The sequence below is a fragment of the Triticum dicoccoides genome, chromosome 2B, assembly GCF_002162155.2.
Source record: "Triticum dicoccoides isolate Atlit2015 ecotype Zavitan chromosome 2B, WEW_v2.0, whole genome shotgun sequence".
NCBI lineage: Eukaryota > Viridiplantae > Streptophyta > Magnoliopsida > Poales > Poaceae > Triticum > Triticum dicoccoides.
This window is the reverse complement of record NC_041383.1, coordinates 632051215-632075103: the sequence shown is the minus strand read 5'-3', so window position 1 is coordinate 632075103 and position 23889 is coordinate 632051215. Positions and strand designations below refer to the sequence as shown.

The window sequence follows — 23889 nt, the reverse complement described above, 5'->3', positions numbered from 1 at the left end:
GGAGATCTTCGTAAAGCCCTTTCAACAAACGTCAACATGCATCCAGTAATGGAGCAATCTAGTCACTAGTGCCATTCCAAATTGTTTAACTATTATGTATGTACCTATATTCTGCATATAACGCTCATATTATTCAGCAAACCTATCCAGATCAGACTCCCAATTGCCGTCGATCACATGCAAGTTCACGAGCAAGAGAATGCAAGCACGCTAATAATTCACTCCGATCTTTCCCCCATAAATACCAGACTCAAGCACCACCCTCGGGGCACACAAGCACTTAGCAATCTAGAGCTCCAGATCAGCTGATCAATAGTCACTTTGTCTGTGCTTCTGCGGTGTAGTGATCAGATCAGTCGCAGCAATGGCAGATTGGCAGGCAAGGCATCGATGGCGCTGTTCCTCGCCGTGAACCTGGTCGTGTTCTCCCTGGCCAGCGCGTGCGGGGGAAACTGCCCGACCCCGTCCATGCCCACCCCATCGACGCCCACGCCGACCCCGGCCTCGTTCGGCAGGTGCCCACGCGACGCGGTGAAGATAGGCTTGTGCGTCAACGCGCTGAACCTGGTGAAGGCCGAGCTGGGCGCGCCGCCCACGCTGCCCTGCTGCCCGCTGCTGAAGGGGCTCGTCGAGCTGGAGGCGGCCCTGTGCCTCTGCACGGTGCTCAAGGCCAACGTCCTCAACATCGTCAAGCTCAACCTCCCCATCGACCTCAGCGGCATCCTCAACGACTGCGGCAAGAAAGTGCCCACCGGATTCAAGTGCTAAGCGATCTCCGTCGACGGACGTGTGCCATGCTGCCCATGCACGCATGCATTCCTTGCATGGGCATGGCTGCATGCGGCCATGCGGATCGTGGCGCGGATATTATTTGCAGGTTTTTTTTTGGTTGCTATTCTACTACTAGACGTGCTAGCCACAAGTCTGCATGTGCATGCATGCTACGGAGAGTACGTCTGTAGCCGGTTTGATCCTTTTTATCTTTTGTAATCACTTTCTTTATTGGCAAGTTCTTTCATGGCGTGTGGCGTGTATCCGTTTTGTACAATCAACATGATGAATAAAGTTTATTCTTACTTTGGTCTTCCGGTGTTGTGCTGCCATATGTTTGGTGATTTGCCTAGTACTCCCTCCGTTCCCAAATATAAGTCTTTCTAAAGATTCCAACAAGTGATTACATACGAAACAAAATAAGTGAATCTACACTCTAAAACATGTCTACATGCATCCGTATGTTGTAGTCCATTTAAAATGTTTAAAAAAACTTATATTTAGGAACGGAGGGAGTAGCTTTCAATGGTGAAGGAAGATTTCGAGCGAATGTATAGGACCCAATAAGGGGTGAACATCAGATTTCTCCCTACTTGAAACCAAACGAATTGTTCCCCATGGCAGGGGGGAGCGACCGGACATTTCATTTTGCCTGGGAGGCCTCCCAGCGGGAACACTTCCAGAACGCTAATGAAGAACACAACAAAAAGCATAAACAAAGGCGCCAGCATTGGCCTGTTGCACGAGCAAGACCAATTTGGATACTAAAGCACGAAAAAAAATACAAAAAACCAGCTAAAAAACTGACAAAAACTTTACAAATAAAAATGCCACAAAAATCTAGAAATTCATAGAAAAAAAGCTGCTGAAAAATATAAACATTGCCATTGTCCAACAAAAAAAAACCTGCCATATTAGAAAAAATAAGTTTGCCATGGTTTTAATTAAATTTTGAAATTGGTCCAGAAACAAATTGTCGTGCTCACAAAATTTTGCCATTGCCCATAAATAAATAAACCATGATGTATAAAAAGTGAATATGCCATGACCATAAAAAAATTACCATGGCGACATGAATAGTAATTTTGCCATGTTGCAAAAAGAAAAGAAAATTTTGCCATGGTCCTAAAAACAAGCATCGGAGGAAAAAATGTATAAGGTTGCCATGGTGGCCAAAAGTGGTGCAGATTTGTCATGATGGGAAACATGATGTAGAATCATCATGATACATACTCCCTCCGTTCGGAATTACTTGTCTCGGAAATGGATGTATCTAGAACTAAAATACGTCTAGATATATCTATTTCTGCGACAAGTAATTCCGAACGGAGGGAGTACACACTAATTCCCATGATGCTCAAAAAAAGAAAAGAATCAACTAAACTGCCATGGTTCTAAAAGGTGAGTATTGTCATAAGAAGAAGAATTTGGGCCATGCACAATAAGCTAAATTTACCATGATACAAAAAACTAAATTTGGCATGGTCAATTATGAGACCATGATCCATAAACTAAATGGTCAATTAGTAAATTTACCATGGTCTACTAAAATTTGTGATTTTCAATTATTAAATTTGCCATTATCCACCAAGTAATTTGCCACGGGTCAATTGCTAAAATTTGAGATGGTCGAAAAAGTACTTCAAATTTGCCACGGTATTTCTAAAAATTGCCGTATTTTGTGCAATATATTTGTCGTGTATGTGAAATAACACAAAATAAAATAAAATTGCCATGCCAATGCATATCCAAATTTTCCACGGCATTTTATCGAATTTTGCCATGCTTTACAAACAAAAAAGGCCATGTATGTGAAATAACCCCAAGAAATGATCAAAATTACCATGGAAAATGGATATTCAAATTTTCCATGTTATCTTTTTATCAAAATTTTCCATGCTTTATAGACATAAATTTACCATGTATGTGAATAACACAAAAAAATGATCAAAATATTGCCTTGCCAAATGCACATTTAAATTTTCCATGGTATTTCTATCAAAATTGCCATCCTTTTTGTAATAAATTTGTAGTGTATGTGAGATAACACAAAAAATGATCAAAGTTGCCATGTCAAATGCATATACAAATTTGCTGCGATATTTTTTTGGGATAATTAGATTTATGCCCCTAGTTGTGTCCCACTCGTCTGTTTTACCCCTAATTCCCAACAGTCACCGGTTCTGTCCAAGTCACTTTGCTCCTCTTATGCTTTTGCCCTTTGACCGTTTGACCGTCACTTTGAAAACTTCATAACTAATTCATACTAAATCAAAAAATACAAATAAGATATCAAAATGTTCAGAAAAATATCACCTATATTTCAGTGTCATTTGCATTCATGAAAATACTGTTGGAAAGTGCCCATCCGGGTTTTAGCTCTTATGCTACCACCATGAATAGTAAAATCTAAAAATGTTCAAAAATTTAAGAAAAAAATTGGTGGCAAAGAATGGCAAATGTTTTAAGTGCCTGCCAAGTTTCATCAGGTAATAACATTCGTGGGTGCCGTGGCAAAAAAAACAATCAGCACTCCAAAATAGATTTTTTTTTGCCACGACTTCCACCAATGTCGTTCCCTGATGAAACTTGGCAAGCACTTAGAACATTTGTCGTTCTTTGCCATCATATTTTTTTGAATTTTTTTAGAGTTTACTATTCATGGTGGTACCAAAAGAGCTAAAACTCGGATGTGCACTTTCCAACACTTTTTTCATCAATGCAAATGACACTAACATATATATATACGTGATGTTTTTTGAACATTTTGATATCTTATTTGCATTTTTCTGATTTAGTATGAATTAGTTATAAAGTTTTCAAACGGACGGTCAAACGGTAAAAAGGGCAAAAACATAAGAGAAGCAAAGTGACTTGGACAGAACCGTTGACTTTTGGGAATTAGCAGTAAAACAGACGAGTGAGACACAACTAGGTGCATAAATCTAATCATCCGTTTTTTAATCAAATTTTCCATGCTTTATAAGCATAAATTTGGCATGTATGTGAAGTAACATAAAAAATGATCAAAAATTGCCATGACAAATGCATATTCAAATTTTCCATGGTATCTTTTACCCAATTACTTAATCGTGCGCGCGTGCTTCCTGGCTGAATCGAGCGGCCGGCTCCTGGCCGAACGATCGCTCGTGTCTGTCGCGAGTCCCACCTGCATGTGCTGCTTGGTCCGAGACGAGACTCGCTGCGCGACACTCTTTTTCTTGACCATTTTCTCCACCGCGTTGCTGCTCCTGCTTTCCCCCTGCTGGTCCTCTCATTCTCTTCCTCCCCGTCGCGCTGCTCTGCTCTCCCTCTGCTCCCCATGGTGCCGCTCCTCTCCTTCCCTTCCTCTCTCCATGGCGCTACCCTGCTCTTCTCCTTCCTCCCGATGGCGCTACCTCTCTCCTCCCCTTCCTCCCATGGCGACGCCCTGCTCCTCCCCTTCTTCCCCATAGTCGATGCTGCTGCTCCGGATGGCGGCGCCAAGGACGACCGAGCGGCTCCATTGGAGGGCAGCCTGTGTGGCGCGGCCAAGAACGACGGCCTAGTCCCCCATGACATCCTCCCCAACCGCCCCAGCCACTGCTCCCTCCCCAATCGGATCCAGCCTCAGGTCAACACCAGCATCCGAGATCTCCTTCTGCTACCCAGTACTTGACTACTTTGCAATTGATTGAGCCCAAGTTATAAAAGGATATGTGTCTGATGCATGTCGCTTTGGAGTTGTTTTCACTTTTGACGCTTAAACTAGTCCAGTGGTGATACAAAGGATTAGTCCTTCATTTTGTCCTCTATTTAGGTAGTGTTTCTCTTACTCCGACTATTGATTTAAATACACTAACATTCATTAGGTTACATCGGAACAAATAAGAAAATATTTTTGAACTGAAAATGCTCTTTAGATGAAACTAGTCTAATAAGGTTGTTTTGGTAGTGATGTAAGGCTGTAAAATATTGAAGTTCTAAAGATTTTATGAACTGTTGGTATGATTTTATGAAGCTTGTTTTCTTAAGTTGATCTAGTTTTGCCAGTAACATTTTTAGTTGGCATCCACAATAGTTGAAGTTGCACACACAGTAGTTTTCAATTGGATACTACCATGAAAAATTTGCACAACATGAAAAATACTAAGATGGTTAGATGTTGCTCCCGCTTGCATTGCTTACTCAAGTATAGCTAGAGACGCGATGTTGTAAGCTCGACCGACTACTGCTGGCAAAGTGGAAGCATACCACACACGCACGACCACTGGTTGCACTCTCATCGGCATAGTCACACACGCGCATCTGCAAAGGTTCACAATCTCGTCTGCATAGTAGCTCACGCACGGCTGCGGGAGTTGCACACGCACGGCGGCATAGTCTCACACCATGACCATGTAGCCGCACACTCTCACCGACATAGTAGCAAACGCACGGCCACATAGCTGCACACTCTCATCGACAAAGTCGCACACGCATGGCAGCGGAGTTGTGAAGGAAATATGCCCTAGAGGCAATAATAAAGTTATTATTTATTTTCTTATTTCATGATAAATGTTTATTATTCATGCTAAATTGTATTAACAAAAAACTTAGTACATGTGTGAATACATAGACAAAACATATTGTCCCTAGTATGTCTCTACTTGACTAGCTCCTTAATCAAAGATGGTTATATTTCTTAACCATAGACATGTGTTGTCATTTGATGAACGGGGTCACATCATTAGGAGAATGATGTGATGGACATGACCCATCCGTTAGCATAGCATTATGATCGTTACAATTTCATTGCTACTGCTCTCTTCATGACTTATACATGTTCCTCGGACTATGAGATTATGCAACTCCCGAATACCGGAGGAACACTTTGTGTGCTATCAAACGTCACAGCGTAGATGGGTGATTATAAATGTGCTCTACAGGTATCTCCGTAGGTGTTTGTTGGGTTGGCATAGATCGAGATTAGGATTCGTCACTCCGTGTTTCAGAGAGGTATCTCTGGGCCCTCTCGGAAATACTCATCACTATAAGAATTGCAAGCATTGTCACTGAGTTAGTTGCGGGATGAAGTATTACGGAACGAGTAAAAAGACTTGCCGGTAACGAGATTAAACTAGGTATGATGATACCGACGATCGAATCTCGGGCAAGTCACATACCGATGACAAATGAAACAACGTATGTTGTTATGCGGTTTGACCAATAAAGCTCTTCGTAGAATATGTAGGAGCCAATATGAGCATCCAGGTTCCACTATTGGTTATTGACCGGTGATGTCTCTCGGTCATGTCTACATAGTTCTCGAACCCGTAGGGTCCGCACGCTTAACGTTCGATGACGATATGTATTATGGGTTATGTGATTTGATGACCGAAGTTTGTACGGAGTCCCGGATGAGATCACGGGCGTGACGAGGAGTCTCGAAATGGTCGAGACGTAGAAATCGATATATTGAAAGGCTATATTCGAACATCGGAAAGGTTCCGAGTGATTCGGGTATATTTCGAAGTACCGGAGAGTTACGGGAATTCACCGGGGGAAGTAATGGGTCTTAATGGGCCATACTAGAAAGGAGAGGGGGCCTCAAGGGGTGGCCGCGTGCCCCCCATGGGCTGGTCCGAATTGGACTAGGAGGGGGCGGCGCCCCCCTCCTTCCTTCTCCCCTCTTCCTCCTTCCCTCCTTCTCCTACTAGGAATAGGAAAGAGGAGGGGAATCCTACTTGGACTGCGGAGTCCTAGTAGGATTCCCCACACCTGGCGGCCCCCGTTGGGCCGGCCACCTCTTCCCTCCCCTCCTTTATATACGTGGCCAGGGCACCCCATAGACACACAAGTTGATCAAATTGATCTTTTAGCCGTGTGTGGTGCCCCCCTCCGCAGTTTTCCATCTCGGTCATATCGTCATAGTGCTTAGGCGAATCCCTGCGCCGGTAATTTCATCATCACCATCACCACGCCGTTGTGCTGACGGAACTCTTCCTCAGCCTCAGCTGGATCTAGAGTTCGAGGGACATCGCCGAGCTGAACGTGTGCAGATCATGGAGGTGCCGTGCGTTCGGTACTTCATCGGCTGGATCGTGAAGACGTTCGACTACATCAACCGCGTTACTTAACGCTTCCGCTTTCGGTCTATGAGGGTACGTGGACACACTCTCCCCCTCGTTGCTATGCATCACCTAGATAGATCTTGCGTGATCATAGGGATTTTTTTGAAATTACTGTGTTTCCCAACAGTGGCATCCGAGCCAGTCTATGCGTAGATGTTATATGCACGAGTAGAACACAAAAATTTGTGGGCGAAAATAGTCATACTGCTTAACAGTGTGACGCCCGGATATTTAAGCTACAGTGAACCTCTGCTAATGATGCCACGTCACCCCGATTTCTGTTGCTAATCTCGCGTTAGTTCGAGACCGGTTCGGATTCAAATTAAAACAGAAGTAGAAAAATAGAAAAGGGAATGCAAAAATAGAAAAAGTCCCCCCCTCTCCCTGGGCCGTTTGGCTCAGCAGGCCGATACGCGCGCCGGCCCAGCCTTGGCCTATATGCCCCCCACACCCCTGAGACCTAACCCTAGCGACCTCCCCACTCCTCCCACTCGACCCCCTCACTCCCCTCGCCATCCCTCGCGACGCCGCATGCCCAGAGGCGAAACGCCTCGTGCCCGACACCCCCTCGCACGCCTCTCCTCCCTCCGTTCGCTCCCGCTCCGCCCGTCTTCACCACCACTACGCACCGGAGCACTTCCCCGCCGGTGCCTCGCCGCTCCCAACCACGCCGCCTCCCTCCCGCACACACACGACACACCCACGCTCAAGCAGGGCAGCGCATCGCCCCGTCTGCCTCCTACGCCCCGTCGGCGACCACGCCAACCCCCTTCGCCGGCCTCGCCGCGTCGGACCGCCCCTTCACATGCCTCGTCGTCGACCACTTCCTCGCCCCGACCACGCGTACGAGTCAAGACGCACCTGCGACGCCGCCCCGCGCTCGGCTTCCTCCTCGTGCGGCCGCACGCCGCCGCCGACTCCGGCCACCCCGAGCCTCCCTCGAGCTTGCTGACACGCCCTACGGCTCCACTGTGAGTTCCACCACGAAACCCCTCTCCCCCCGTGCTCGATTCCGCCGCCTCAGTTCATCGCCGTCGCCGTTCCCGACCATATCTGTTCGAGGCAGAGCCCCCGTTCTGAGACGCGCTGCTGCATGCGTTCGAACGCATCTGGCCGCATCCAAAATGGTGCCCGGTGCGCGTTTTTCTGACGCACTCCGGCGTGTCACCGGCCGTTCGAAACACCCCGTGGGCCTCGATAAGTGGACCCCGCGGGGATTAACCATTAAACCCCCACTGACCTGTGGCCCCTGCCTCTAATTAGGCTAGTTAGAAAAATAATAAACATTGTTATTAGAGTAGTCACTGACAACCCGACCCACATACTAAGTTGTTTAAATAAATTTTATGAAACCTGTTATTATAAACAGTCACTGACTATTGGGTCCTGCTGAACCCAGTTGACTAGTCAACCTTGCTGACTGGGCACTCCTAGTCAGTGATAGGTGGGACCCTCTATGCCCCTTTGACTTCGTTGACTAGTCAATTGGTCAACAGTTGACTGGGCTGACTCAGCCCCTGGCCCCACATGTCAGACTTAGTAGCACATGTGTGGGTACACTTTTGTGTACCCATAGTAATTTCACTTTTATTTTAGATTTAAATTACATTCAAAAAAGAATAAAACTTTGAAAATTAATATAAAATAATCTATAACTTGGATGGAAAAACTTTGTACATGAAAGTTCCTTAGAACGACGAGACGAATTTGAATACACAGCCCGTTTGTCAGCCACACGTCCCTAGCATAGCGAACCTGCAACATTTCACCTCCGGTTCATTTGTCCGAAACCGTGAAACCCCGGGGATACTTTCCCTGATGTTTCCCCCTTTCTCCTGTATCACCCACTACCGCGTTAGGGCACACCGCGCGCCGTTACTTGTCATGTAATGCATATGTTTGCATTATATTTATTGTTTCTTCCCCCTCTTCTCTCGCTAGACACCGAGACCGACGCTGCTGCTACCCAGTACGACTATGGAGTTGACGAACCCTCCTTGCCAGAGCAACCATGCAAGCCCCCCCCCCAGATCACCAGATATCGCCTATTCTTATCTCTACTGCTTGCATTAGAGTAGTGTAACATGTTACTATTCGGTTAATCCTATTCGGTTGCATAGCCTGTCATTGTTGCTATAGTAGTTGATACCTTACCCGCAATCCTAAATGCTTAGTATAGGATGCTAGTCTATCATCTATGGCCCTACATTCTTGTCTGTCTGCCATGCTATACTATCGAGTCGTGATCACTCGGGAGGTGATCACAGGTATATACTATATATACATACTATAAAGTTGGTGACTAAAGTCGGGTCGACTCGAAGAGTACCCGCGAGTGATTCACGGATTGGGGGTTGAAAGGCCATTTGTCCCGACGACCCTCTATGTGGATCTTTGTGGCGGAGCGACAGGCAGGTTGAGACCACCTAGGAGACAGGTGGGCCTGGCCCTGGTCGTCGTTCGCGGTTACTTCATAATAACACGCTTAACGAGATATTGTATTTGATCTGAGTCTGGCCATTGGCCTATACGCACTAACCAACTACGCGGGAATAGTTATGGGCACTCGACGTCGTGGTATGAGCCGAAGCCTTCTTGATGTCAGCGACTCAGCGACGCGCGCCGGATTGGACTCGAACGCCTGCTCTTACTAGGGAGGCTAGGTCTGCTTCCGGCCGCCCTCGCAAGGTGCAGGTGTGCAATGGGCAATGGGCCCAGACCCCTGCGTGCTTAGGATTTAGACCGGCGTGCCGACCTCTCTATTGTGCCTAGGTGGGGCTGCGACGTGTTGATCATCCGAGGCCGGGCATGACCCAGGAAAGTGTGTTCGGCCAGAGAGATCGAGCATGTTGGGAAATGTGGTGCACCCCTGTAGGGAATTTTATCTATTCGAATAGCCATGTTCCTCGGTAAAAGGATGACCCGAAGTTGTACCTTATGACAACTACTCCCTCCGTTCCTAAATATTTATCTTTCTAGAGATTTTAACAAATGACTACATACAGAGCGAAATGAGTGAATGTACACTCTAAAATAAGTCTACATACATCCGTATGTTGTGTCCATTTGAAATGCGTAGAAAGACAAATATTTAGGAACGGAGGGAGTAGAACCGGATACTTAATAAAAACACACCCAGACAAGTTCTAGAGACGCCCCCGATTTGAAATGCGATGAGGGAAGGATCGCCGGGTATGATTATGCTACGCGATGCTACTTGGAGGACTTCAATCTACTCTCGTCTACATGCTGCAAGATGGAGGCTGCCAGAAGCGTAGTCTTGGATAGGACTAGCTATCCCCCTCTTATTCTGGCATTCTACAGTTCAGTCCACGGATATGACCTCTTTAAACATATACCCATGCATATGTAGTGTAGATCCTTGCTTGCGAGTACTTTGGACGAGTACTCACGTTTGCTTTGCTCCCTATTTTCCCCCCTTTTCTCTTCTTCTCGGATGCCGCAATCAGACGTTGGAGCCTAGGAGCCAGACGCCACCGTCGACGACGACTCCTACTACACTGGACGTGCCTACTACTATGTGCAGGCCGCTGACGACGACTAGGAGTAGTTTAAGAGGATCCCAGGCAGGAGGCCTATGCCTCTTTCGATCTGTATCCAAGTTTGTGCTAGCATCTTATGGCACCTTGTCTAACTTATGTCTGTACTCAGATGTTGTTGCTTCCGCTGACTCGTCTATGATCGAGCACTTGTATTCGAGCTCTCGAGGCCCCTGGCTTGTATTATGATGCTTGTATGACTTATTTTATTTTTAGAGTTGTGTTGTGATATCTTCTCGTGAGTCCCCAATCTTGATCGTACACATTTGCGTGTATGATTAGTGTACGATTGAATCGGGGGCGTCACAAGTTGGTATTAGAGCTGACTGCCTATAGGGATCCCTCTTCCACACTCCTTGGCCAAAGTCGAGTCTAGTCACTATAAAACTTTTACTAACATGGCTGTGAGTCTTACGGGCCCACGTCGCCATTTGGGTGGTATTAGGATCTTTGACTCCTCGACCTTAACTCTGGGACTATGATGTCTCCTCTATTCGGGTTAAATGATTTTGCTAACTCTAACTCTAGGTTCTCGTAACTATTTCTCCTGAAGAGCCCTCATTCTGGAAAATCACTTGCTTCGTCAGAAGATTCTGAGGATATCCCTCGATATTTTCCCGAGACCCTTGTGCTCATCGCCTTTGCAATTCACTGCCACCGATATATCCCTATGGATATCTGCATGCACTTGTCATTCTCATGATCATTTCTCGTCGCTCTTGTTGTTACAAGATGCCTTGAACTATTCTTCATTGTCCCGAGAATCCTTTGAGTTTATTGTCTTGTAGTTTTATTTTGCATGAAAACCGTTACGATTTTTTTTTCACATTTATCAAGGATCCGTTCTTCTCAATTGTTCATGTGTCTCACAAAATTCTTCGGAATACTTTTCTATCTTTCGAAAATCCTCTGCAGCCTGTTATTCTTGAAATTCTTGCCTGCTTGCATTATGGTTAATTCCATATGACTAGTGGTCCTCGATAACATCCCTTGTCTTAGTCATTTTGAGGCTATTGATTCAATATGTGCGTACGCACGCAGTCATCAGGTTATCCTTTTTAAAATTATCTTTCCGACTCAAACGTCATTCCGGACACGAGTTGGTTCTCAGCAATTCAAACCATTATTGATTGTCCAACTAAGTGTTTTCAACTTATCCATCCTTGATCAGAGCGTCTTCTTCTCATCCTTCGTTTTGGAAACCATAATTTCTTCTATTTAAGCATCAGACTAATCAGGTGATCCTTGAATCTGATGCCTCTGCATTCTTCTTCCTCTATGTGAGTACTGATACTCACATCGTCTCCGTTGTGGATCGCCCGATCCATTGTTGGATTGTTATCCGACAGTATCCTTCATATTCAATCACCTTGTGAGTCCTCCCCCTGATACATAATGCCTTTGGTAAATTGTATCCTCTGCTTGGCCAACCATGCTCTGCTTTCGAGCTTGTGTATTTACTTTTGAAACTTGTGGTATATGTTACTAAGATGCCCGATGGGTTGAACCTATGCCTTCCCCTAATCCGTGAGAACCCGAAAGTTTTCACAAGTCATACTCTTCCGATGTTCTACCAAATAAAATTCCAACACTACAGTTTTATCAAAGCGAGAGGTGAATGAAATGTTATGCATTAAAGAAGTGGGAGTCGACCTTGAACTTTGTGTTCATGCCCTTGAAAATGATGTAGACTGTCTCGGAAGCTTCTTGCAAAATGATTATACAGCTGTATGATTCTTTCGGTATTCTTGAATTGATTCCTTACAGTTATGGTTCCGACCATGCTGTCCCGATCTGATATATCTGATGGGAATTCATTCTAGTGCCTTGTCTATTTTTGGCAAGGTTGAAGTATCTACTGTCACAGGTCAATGACCCGGTTCTACTTCTATCTTGTTCTACCTTCGAGTATTACCCCCTGTTATCTCGAAGATGTCTGGCCATTGCACCACATCTTACTAACTTTGTTGAAGTAATGTCTTTCCTTGTCGTAATCACTCTATGTGTTCTGGATTGTTGTCAACCGAGGACACCGATTAGTGAAATTATTCCCCACTACAAATCAAATACCCCTAGTATTTTTACTGGGAAATTCAGAACTCAATCTAGTCATTCCTAGACTATCGGCTGCATCCTGGTCTTGCTATCTTTAACTGTGCTACCTCGTCCTTCTCTGGTGCACGAATTCTTCAGTGTGTGAGCATGACTTACGTCGAGCTTTCAACATCATGTTGCTTGTCTTGAACGACAACTTTTGTTCCAAGCTTGCATCTTATATATTGATCCTATAACTTGCCACTTCATCATTTCCGCTTGTTGCCGTTGTTGTTTGATTGCATCCTCTTGAAACCTCCCGGCAAATGTGTCAGAACACCTTCTCAACACTTTGACTTCTTCCGAGATGCCAACTGTGTTCATGATGAGAAATACCCTCCTTGCCTTCGAAGATTTTTATTATCATCGACAACACCCTTGACTTCCTTTCATCACGAACTTGTCCACATTATAAATACAACTTTCTCTCCAACTAGTGTTGTGTTTCGCCTTGAAGTATTACTGTCTTTTCTGTCAAGAATGTTGTGGGGATTGCTCCACCTCTTAGAAATTCTCGGTATGATGATACTTCTCACCATCACCATTCTTCCTTGGTCCCCATGTTGTTTTTAACCAGGATACCAATATGCTAACAATGTTGCTTGAGTTCTGTACTTCTAGCAACCATATTGCTTTGAAGTTAACGATCGACAGTTCGTTCTTAAACTGTTGGTCATTGAATCACCATTCTAACATTGAACATGCTACATATGCCCATATTTCAGGTGCACCTTTCAACCAATGATTAATTATGTATGTTTCCCTCGAGCATACATCATTATGTCATTTGAGCTGAAAAATGTTACCTCCTTCACATGATTGTGGAAATCCACCTTTTTGAAAACCTCGATGAGTTGTCGCTGAGTCCATCAGCCACATCCTCATTCTCTCCTTGATTTAATAATGAACTATTGTTTCAGAACTCGCTTCCATAGTTCATTTCCCGAGAATCTTAAAATGTCATCTCGTCAATTTGTGTCGCACCTTTTTCTTCTCAGGCATCCCGAGTCTGAGGTACCCTAACACCACTCAGATCTACATCTCGGTTAGATACGATGGCTGGAAACATATTTCCAAGAATTATAGCATTGGTCGTTATGTAACCCGGTAAGATGATGTCATGCCTAGCACACCTAACTGAAGGACCTATTGTTATAGTTTCCTTTTTCACAAGGTTAGTCGTTCTTCCATGAGGAAATTGTAAGACTTATTCCATAAGTTGTTTCTGATGGATCCTTCGTGTATCCAAAGTCCGACCTTGCTTGAAGACCATGTCAATGCTATCTCGAAGCATGTCTGTGGTACTCTGATCTTCAATAAGAACAGTTGAAGCAATGCTAAATTTTCTTTATCAATTATCCAAACACCATTGTATGGGTAACGCCATGAAATTATCCCCCCCTTACCTAAATGGTTTCTACTTTCTATCCTGTCGTGGATATCGTGCTCTGCTTGTCCTTGGGAAGGATATACCCCTAAAATATGTGTTTATACACATTTTCCTTTCAATTGCTTTGTTTAAACTTTCTTGTAATCTACGCAACTGAGCAGTGACAATTCCCTGCTTAGGCAAGCACCTTGTTGTACAACTCTGTCAGTAAGACCCTGTTACTATTGCTGATGACATTCCGATAACCACCGATGGACGAGAACTTTGCCTATTGGTCTGCCTCGTTCTACGAGCAGGAAAAAGGTTCTCTTCGTCCCTTGTCCTTGGTACCGACGTTGTTGCTGACATAACTAACGGGCTATTCTCTGACCTGTCTTGCTATCAGGACCATGCAAGATGTTAGTGCCCTTCCTACTTTTAACCCACATGGTGGGCCCATAAACCACAGTTCCACAGGATCGAAACCTGACTCTCCTGTACCCCCCGGTTTCCAAAGTTATTCCTCATGCTTGACTCGTATGTATTCATGGGTCACCTTCCTAGAGATGATATATTCTGGTATCAAACACAATACTTATTACCGTTCCTCTGAACCCCTTTCATGCTCTGTTTCAAGTAATGAACGATTGCCTATCTGCTCAAAACTTCTTATTGCACCGTCTTACTTGCTCTCCGTGTTTTCTTAAGTTCCAATTTGAGAGTTACTTTCCGCCACCTTCCCCGATGTTATCGACCAGATAGTCAACCTTGCGGAGGTCCGTTCTCCCGGAATACCCACCCCTTTATTCTTTCGTAAGTACGATGGAGTTACCGAAGAAAGGATGCCGACTTCATCATGATGACCTGAAGCAGAGGAATGAAGACATCAATGTAATGGATCGACATCTTCGAGAAGAGCTACCAAGGCCGAGAAGACTCGTTAGAATTTCATAACCAAATCTTTCCCCCTTACCCTACCACTTAAATCTCGGGACGAGATTTCTTGTAGTGGAGGAGAATTGTGACACCCGTATATTTAAGCTACAGTGAACCTCTGCTAATGATGCCATGTCACCCCAATTTCTGTTGCTAATCTCGCGTTAGTTCGAGACTGGTTCGGATTCAAATTCTAAATCAAACTGTCGGTGATGAAACGACACCTATGGGATCACAAGAATCCCTACTACGGTTGCCGGGCGCGGGATCGTGAGGAGAGCGAGACTAGTAGACAGCACAAAGGGGATTTTACCCAGGTTCGGGCCGTAAAGATGCGTAAAACCCTACGATCCTGCTTTGGTGGATGTATTTAGTGTTCTTGAGCTCTTGAACTAGCTCTGGGTGCTGCAAGGTTCCAAAGGGCCGAATCCTTCTTCAGTGCGCCATGGGCCTCCTTTTATAGGCGGAAGGCGCTGCCACAGTGGCACACAGGAGGTGGAAAGTGCTACAGTGTTGCGAGCTTATCACTGGTATTATAGGACAAAGCGCATTTAATGTGAGGCATAGGTGTCCCTTCACTTTATCAAGGACGGGGGCGGGGCCCGTTCCGTCCGTCGTCGCTCCTCCTTGCTTTGACATTCGCCCTAGCCAGTGATGCGTGTGGTGCCATGTAGGCAGTCAGGCAGCTGAGGTGGTGCGGCGGTGGAGCCTCCACGAAGGGCTGCATGCTGCCACGCAGGTGCCTGCCCAGCTGGTTGGGTTGGCAGCTGCATGTGAACGGCGGCGGAGACTTGGCTGGTGTGGGCCTGGCAGTGGCCCTGCTGGCGCTTTTGGCGAGGGCCTTGCCGGGTGGCCCGACAAGGGTCTCGCCGCGGCACGCTGTCGTCCCCGGCAAGGACCTTGCCGGGGGTCTTGTGGGGCTTCCTCGGCAAGAACCCTGCCAGGGATCGTTGCCTTCTAACCCTCATCCGATCTTGAATATTCTTTGTCTTCACAAAGATCTGGATGCCACCACGGAGGTGCCTCCTAAGCCCTGTCCCAATGTGTTTGTTTAGCATTGGTGGGCTCGAAGGTGGCTCAATCCGTTGGTGTGGGGCGAGCTGCCCCGACAAGGGTCTTGCCGGGGCTGCTGAGGCCGCCCCGGCAAGGGTCCTTGCCGGGGAAACCTGCTTCGTCCACTCGATCTTTGTGGCCTTGGCCCTTGTCGTTGCTTTGTTTGTCTTGTGCCTTCGGCTTCTCTCCGGCTTCCCTCTCCTGCCCCGTTGTGCATGGCCGTGGCAGGTGGCTTCGACTGCCCGTGCACAAGTAAAGGGGTCAAAAGCAGAGCCCCTACTTTTGTACACCGACAGGAGCCTCCGGGCCTGGGCCATACATAAGCACGACACGTTGTTGGGCCAGGCCCAGAACGGTGCGCGGGCAGTTGGGGTAGATTTGTACTGCGGTAATTGTTCCGTTCGCTGCGCTTCCCCCACGACCCGTGTTGGGCGTGTGTCGTGGGGGAGCGTATGTGATGTTGGAGGCATGCGTGGGATGGCGTACGCACGCATGCGTCGTGTCGCAGTTAATGGGAAAGGAGGCGGCCCGCGCCTTCCCCATAAAAAGGAATAACCGCGGGCGCGCTGCTCACTTTACCCTTTCCCTACGTCTTCTCCAATCTTGGAACCGCCACCCCCTTTGTTCCTTCTCGAGCCCCCTGCTTTCGTACATCGTCGACGTGCTTCCGGCATCCCCCGCCCTCTGCTTCTCGCGGCCGCCATGGCACCCAAATCCACCAAAGGTAAAAGGGGTAGCCAAAGATGCCGGGGCGGCGGAGCCATCGAAGAGCGAGCTGGTGGCCAGATGGGCGCAGTTCGCCCTCTTCCCCTCGACAGTCGACGTGCCCATGCTCCGGGAGTACTACAAGATTTTGTGGGGGTTGAAGACGGGGGGAGAAACGACGGGGCATCCAGCCACAAGCGTCATCCCTGCCAGCGTCGGGCCTACCCTAAATCGGTATCCCTTCTTCGTCGACTACTTCTCTTGCGGGCTTTGTCCCCCATTCTCTGATTTTTTAAGGATATTATGCACACCTTCGGCTTCCGCCTTCTGGATTTTACTCCGAATGCCGTGGCGTGCATGGCTCTTTTCGCACACCTCTGCGAGGGCTTTGCCGGGGTGCATCCCAACACGGCGCTCTTCCGCCATTACTTCTCTCCTCGGATCCAAAAGGGAGGCGCCATCACCGCCAGCGTCGCTTGGATCCCGAGGGCCAAGGGAGCATACGCGGAGGGCGCCATGAAGGAGAGGTGGGAAGAGTGGTGGGGCCGATGGTGCTGGATCGAGGAGGAGAATCTGCCAGCATTCTGTGAGGTCCATCGGGTGGCGCCGGTCCATGGAAAGGACTGGGGCGACGTTGATGTCGACGATGAGAAGCTTACGATTGCCACCACCAGGATCCTCCGGCTTACCCAGGCCGGGCTCACCCTCGAGATGATCGGGGCAGACTTGATCCGCCACCGAATCGCTCCTCTGCATGACAAGGGGAGGCCGACCTAGCTTTTTGTGAATGCTGCTGACATCATGAGGCTCCGCCCCAGCCTCAACCAGAATCTGACGGTGCCGAGGCACGCTCATCTCTGCCAACGGATCTTCCAGCTCAAGGTTAATGAAGAAGGCGAGGTTGAGCGGTCCGGCAAGGTTGCAAGGGTTGCCGCAAAGGCCGGCAAGGTGGACAAAGGGCCTGTCTTCAAGTTGCCCGCAGGAGTGGTCCTGCTTAGAAACAATTCTCGCCGGTCGGAGATCATCGCCATGATGCCGCTTTTCAACGCGCATGGCCTTGACCCGAGCTGGGTCGCGCCTGACAAGCTCAAGGTGCAGGAGTTCTTCGACACCCTGCACAAGGCATACATCATGGCCGAGCCGCGGCTTGTTTAGGACACTTCTCAAGAGGAGCTGGACTACATTGTCGCCAGGGTGAGGGAGGCGAGGCTTGCCGCGGAGGGGGCAAAGCTTGCCGAGGAGGCCGACAATGCTGGCGGCGTGGTGGACAGGGCCGCGGCAGAAGCGGAGGAGGAGGACCTTGCCCGGTGGGCGGCGGCCGCTGGGGAGGCTAGCGGCTCCAGCGCTGTGGCCCCCCTCGTCGAGGATGCCGTCGACGGGTCTTCGGAGGAGGACGAAGGGGAGGAGATCGCGACCTTCGACCATCCAGCCACTAGGAAGGGGCGAGTTCTACGGCAGGCCGCCTCCGGTGAGCCGGTTCTTCCTGGCCAGGCCGTGCAGCTGCGACTGGCTCAGGGAACGTCGGTGCGCCAGACGAGGGCCATGGTGAGGAAGAAGGCGGCGGAGGGCGTGGCGGCGAGGAAGAAGGCATCTGCTTCCTAATCGTCCAGGCGTGCCCGGACGCCACCGCCCTCCCCATCGCCGGCAGATGTTGGCGCGGGGATTGCCTTCGACTTTGGGCCCCTCAGCCCGGAGAGGAAAAGGAAAGCGACCGAGGAGGAGGAGGAGGAGGAAAATGAAGAATAAGCTTCTACTTTCCTTCTTCGTTTCTTTCACTTCCTCTGAATACGCTTCTCACTTATCTTCATCTTGCAGGGATGTGGAGATGCTGGCCCAGAGGATAAAGAGGGCCAGGATTTCGACGAGCGGCCAGCCCCCGATGGGCATCTTCGGCATGCCACTAGTGGTGTCGAGCAGCCCGGACAGCAGCCCCCGGCCCAGCCCCCAGCATGAGTCCATCACCCACCCTCTATTAACGTATGCCATGAGCGACGCTTCAGTGCTAACCATGCCGTGGATGCAGGAGGGGAGCAGCACCAAGGGGAGCCATAGAGGGCTTCTCCTATCGTGCCGCCTCCGTCAACTACACCGCCCCGAGGGGCGTCCCCGGCAAGGGCACCAAGCCCCGAGGCCATGCACACGGAGGAGGGGGAGGAGGACGCAGGCGCCGGTGGCTTTGCCTCGATGCCGGACCTTGGCAGAAAGAGGGCTTCTGCTTCTTGGCCTGGCGTGGGTAAGCCACTTGCTCTCCGTCTCCACATGCATCCTTTCTTTTTTCCTTCATTGGATCTGATCTTAGCCTTGTCTCATTTCCTTCTTGGCATCCAGATTCCTCCTCGATGGATCCAGAGGATGCTGACTCCGTGATCAAGGACGTCGCCGAGGACGCCGCGGCGCAGGCCGAGAAGATTACCACCAAGGAGAGCGCCGAGGGTGCCGCTGAAGACACTGCCAAGGGGCCCGCTGAAGAGACCGGCAAGGGGCCTGCCGAGGAGGCCGGCAAGGGGCCTGCCGAGGAGGCCGGCAAGGGTCTTGTTGAGGAGGCCGGCAAGGCCGCTACCGAGGAGTTGGTGGTCGACGACCAACCCTCCTCCTCCGCTGCCTCCGGCTCCGACAGGTACCTGAGGGTGAGCGAGGACCTCTTCGTCCATCTCCCAGGCGTGTCGAGCTCCAGGGCTCCCATCGAGGGGGAGATGCTCGACGGCGAGGTGCTTGCCGCTGCCGGGCTCGAGGTTATCGATGAGCCGAGCATTGATGGTGATGGCTCCCAGGAGGAGCAGCTGCTCCAGGCCATGGGTGCCAACTTTCAGAAGCTCCAGGATCTCCACCGCGCTCGCCTGGACAAGGCCAAGTCCAAGGCGGCAGTGGTGGAGAAAGTGGAGGCGGACTTCGAGGGGCACGTTGCCAAGGCGCAGGATTGGTTCTGTCAGGCTCAGGACAAGCTGAAGGACGCCCAGAGCGAGCTAGCCAAGCGCGATGTGGAATCACCATGAAGCTGGCCGACATCGAGAAGGCCCAAGAGACGGCGAAGAACTTGACCGCTGAAGCCGAAGCCGCCCGGACCCAGTGCGAGGCCGCACTGAACTCCCAGGAAGAGGATCTTGTCGCGCGTGAGGAGACACTTGCCGCCACGCTCCACGGCAAGGATGAAGAGGTGGACAAGATCGTCGTGCTGCGGACCCAAGAGCTGGAGCAGAGGCATCAGGAAGCACTCAATGCCCAGGCTCAGGTCTACACCGGCAAGGTGAAGGAGCTGGAGGAGCAAGCTTTGAAGCTGTCCCAAGAGAAGGACACGCTCAACGGCGCCCTGGTGGAGGCGCAGGGCGCGGTCGTCAGCAAGGCCGAAGAACTCTCCGAAGCCAATGACTCCATCAGAGACCTCAAGGTGAAGCTGGGGGATCTTGAGAAGATGTTGTCGGAGGCCAGAGCCCGGGAAGAGGTTCTGACCAGGGACCTGGCGACGGAGAAACAGCTGCGGATAAACGAGACCGGCAACCTCAACGATCAAGTGGCGGGGAGAAGCGTTGGCTCGAACGCCTTGCCACTGTTGCAAACTCGGCCGCCACTCAGCTGGCCATCATGGGGATGCCGGACATGGGGTACGCCCCGGAGGCGAACCCGAGCCCCAACACCAACCTGACCATATATTTTGAGAGGGTCGTCGGCGCCCTGAAGCGGCTTCACTCCAACCAGGTGGCCTCCCTAGCCGAAGAGTCTCGGATGCTCTGTCGGGGGGCCATGACCAGGGTGCTCGCCAAGATAGCACATTGGCACCCCAACCTCGACTTCGAAGCTGTGCTGAAGAGCTAGCCGGAGGATGCTGACATCGCGGCGCTCAATGAGCGTATCCAGCCCATCTTCAGCCGCATCGACAAAATCAAGAGGTTGGAGGGCCAGCGCCGGGACTAGGCACCCCGTTCTTTATCGGCGCTACAGGTTCATGACCAAGACAATGCTAACTTTAGTTAGAACCGCAGCGACAATTTGTGTAATATAACTTTGCAGTGCTCCTGAAGTTATGCATATTATTTTCCTGTTCGATTTTCCTTTGTATGTACACCCCACGTCGATTGGGTAGGCTTGCCGGCACGTAAACCCAGGGCGGCGTCTTGAGGACGGATCCTCATTAGCCTGCCGGGTGTGCTTGCTGCCGAGCAAAGCACGTTACCGCCATTAGCGCGGCCGCTCGATCCGTCAAGCTTGACTCGAGTCAGGGTCGAGAGCGTTGCTAATGGTGAAAGCTACCCTACCACTCTCGACGCGGCCACTCGAACTGTTGAGCGGACTCGAAACAGAACAAGGGCATTGCAGATCGCAGGAGGGCCCCTCTACGTACAGGCTTTCCATACATAGGCCGAACCGTTGAGGATAATAACCTTATATCTAAGGAGAATTTTTTTAAAGTTCAGCATGACTTAGCTCTCTCGTCGCCACCTCGGCGTCCTTCGGGCTAACGGGCAGCGCCGCCCTCTTGGCCGCCTTCTCCGCAGGAGTTGTGGCGATGATGAACTGCTAGGCCAACTACTAGACCAGATTCTCACAATTCGCGCCCCCTACCTGGTGCGCCAAAGATGTCGGTGATGAAACGACACCTATGGGATCACAAGAATCCCTACTATGGTTGCGGGGCGCGGGAACGTGAGGAGAGCGGGACTAGTAGACAACACAAATGGGATTTTTGCCAGGTTCGGGCTGCAAAGATGCGTAAAACCCTACGATCCTGCTTTGGTGGATGTATTTAGTGTTCTTGAGCTCTTGAACTAGCTCTACGTGCTGCTAGGTTCCAAAGAGACGAATCCTTCTTCAGTGCGCCATGGGTCTCCTTTGATAGGCGGAAGGGGCTGCCACAGTGGCACACATGAGGTGAAAAGTGCTACAGTGTTGCGAGCTTATCGTTGGTATTACAGGACAAAGCACATTTAATGCGAGGCTTAGGTGTCCCTTCACTTTATCGGGGACGGGGGCGGGGCCCGTCCCGTCCATCGCCGCTCCTTCTTGCTTTGACGCACGCCCTGGCGAGTGATGCGTGTGGTGCCATGTAGGCAGTCAGGCAGCTGAGGTGGTGCAGTGGTGGAGCCTCCACGAAGGGCTGCATGCTGCCACGCAGGTGCCTGCCCAGCTGGTTGGGTTGGAAGCTGCATGTGAACGACGGCGGTGACTTGGCTGGTGTGGGCCTGGCAGTGGCCCTGCTGGCACTTTTGGCGAGGGCCTTGCCGGGTGGCTCGGCAAGGGTCTCGCCACGTCACGCTGTCGTCCTTGCCGGGGGTCTTGTGGGGCTTCCTCGGCAAGAACCCTGCCGGGGATCGTTGCCTTCTAACCCTCATCTAATATTGAATATTCTTTGTCTTCATAAAGATCTGCATGCCACCACGGAGGTGCCTCCTGAGCCCTGTCTGAATGTGTTTGTTTAGCATTGGTGGGCTCGAAGGTGGCTCACTCCGTTGGTGTGGGGCGAGCTGCCCCGGCAAGGGTCCTTGCCGGGGAAACTTGCTTCGTCCACTCGATCTTTGTGGCCTTGGCCCTTGTCGTTGCTTTGTTTGTCTTGTGCCTTCGGCTTCTCTCCGACTTCCCTCTCCTGCCCCGTTATGCATGGCCGTGGCAGGTGGCTCCGACTGCCCGTGCACAAGTAAAGGGGTCAAAAGCAAAGCCCTTACTTTTGTACACCGACACAGACAAACAATAAAAGTTTCCGAATGTTAAAACTAAAATGTTCGGTGCGAGCCAAATAATTCGTAAGTAAATATGGTGAGGACACCACATTGTTATAAAATTCTTGAATGCTTTAAAATAAATAAAACAACAGCAAAACAATTATTAAAAGCCTCTTATAATTTATAAAATTTTAAACTATTTTTATGTTGGGGTACCCAAATTGTAGTGGTAGTATTATATTTAGTAATGCTAACTTAGAGACTATTTTTATAGTTTATAATACTAAACATAAAAGAAACTAGAATTAAACAGAAGTAGAAAAAATGGAAAAGGGAATGAAAAAATAGAAAAAGTCCCCCCTCTCCCCAGGCCGTTTAGCCCAGCAGGACAATACGCGCGCCGGCCCAGCCTTGGCCTATATGCCCCCCACACCCCTGAGACCTAACCCTAGCGACCTCCCCACTCCTCCCACTCGACCCCCTAACTCCCCTCGCCATCCCTCGTGCCGCCACATGCCCAGAGGTGAAATGCCTCGTGCCCGACAGCCCCTCACACACCTCTCCTCCCTCTGTTCGCTCCCGCTCCGCCCGTCTTTGCCACCACTAAGCGCCGGAGCACTTCCCCGCCGGTGCCTTGCCGCCCCAACCATGCCGCCTTCCTCCCGCACACACACGACACGCCCACGCTCAAACAGGGCAGCGCATCGCCCCGTGTGCCTCCGACCTCCCACCGGTGACCTCGCCAACCCCCTTCGTCGCCCTCGCCGCGTCGGACCGCCCCGTCGCACGCCTCGTCGTCGACCACTTCCTCGCCCCGACCACGCGTACGAGTCAAGATGCCCCTGCGACGCCGCCCCGCGCTCGGCTTCCTCCTTGTACCACCGCACACCGCCGCTGACTCTGGCCACCCCGAGCCTCCCTCGAGCTTGCTGCCATGCCCCACGGCTCCACTGTGAGCTCCGCCATGAAACCCCTCTCCCCCCGTGCTCGATTCCGCCACCTCAATTCATCACCGTCTCCGTTTCCTACCATATCTGGTTGAGGCAGAGCCCTCGTTCACGACGCGCTGCTGTGTGCGTTCGAACACATCTGGCCACATCCAAAATGGTGCACGGTGCGCGTTTTTCTGACGCACTCCGGCGTGTCGCCGCCATCGGTTTGGTCACCGGCGCACGCCGGCCGTTCGAAACACCCCGCGAGCCACCGGCAAGTGGACCCCGTGGGGATTAACCACTAAACCCCCCACTGACGTGTGGCCCCAGCCCCTTATTATGCTAGTTAGAAAAATATTAAACATTGTTATTAGAGTAGTCACTGACAACCCGACCCACATACTAATTTCTTTAAATAAATTATAGAAAACCTGTTATTATAAACAGTCGCTGACTACTGGGTCCCGTTGGACCCAGTTGACTAGTCAACTCTACTGACTGGGCACTCCTAGTCAGTGACAGGTAGGACCCCTAGGCCCCGTTGACCAGTTGACTGGGCTGACTCAGCCCCTGGCCCCACCTGTCAGACTTAGTAGCACATATGTGGGTACACTTCTGTGTACCCATAGTAATTTCACTTTTATTTTAGATTTCAATTAAATTTAGAAATGAGAAAACTTTGAAAATTAATATAAATTAATCTGTAACTCGGATGGAAAAACTTTG

General features: G+C 49.8%; 1 protein-coding gene across 1 annotated transcript in view; it reads left to right on the top strand.

Annotated features, from left to right (window-relative positions):
• Nucleotides 1-794, top strand: part of LOC119361065 (14 kDa proline-rich protein DC2.15-like) — a 2133-nt gene extending 1339 nt beyond the window's left edge. The window contains exon 2 of the mRNA XM_037626447.1: nt 345-794. Coding sequence (XP_037482344.1) covers nt 345-768 — 424 coding nt within the window. The 3' untranslated portion in view covers nt 769-794. The remainder of the gene's footprint in view (nt 1-344) is intronic.
• Nucleotides 795-23889: the final 23095 nt, after the last annotated feature.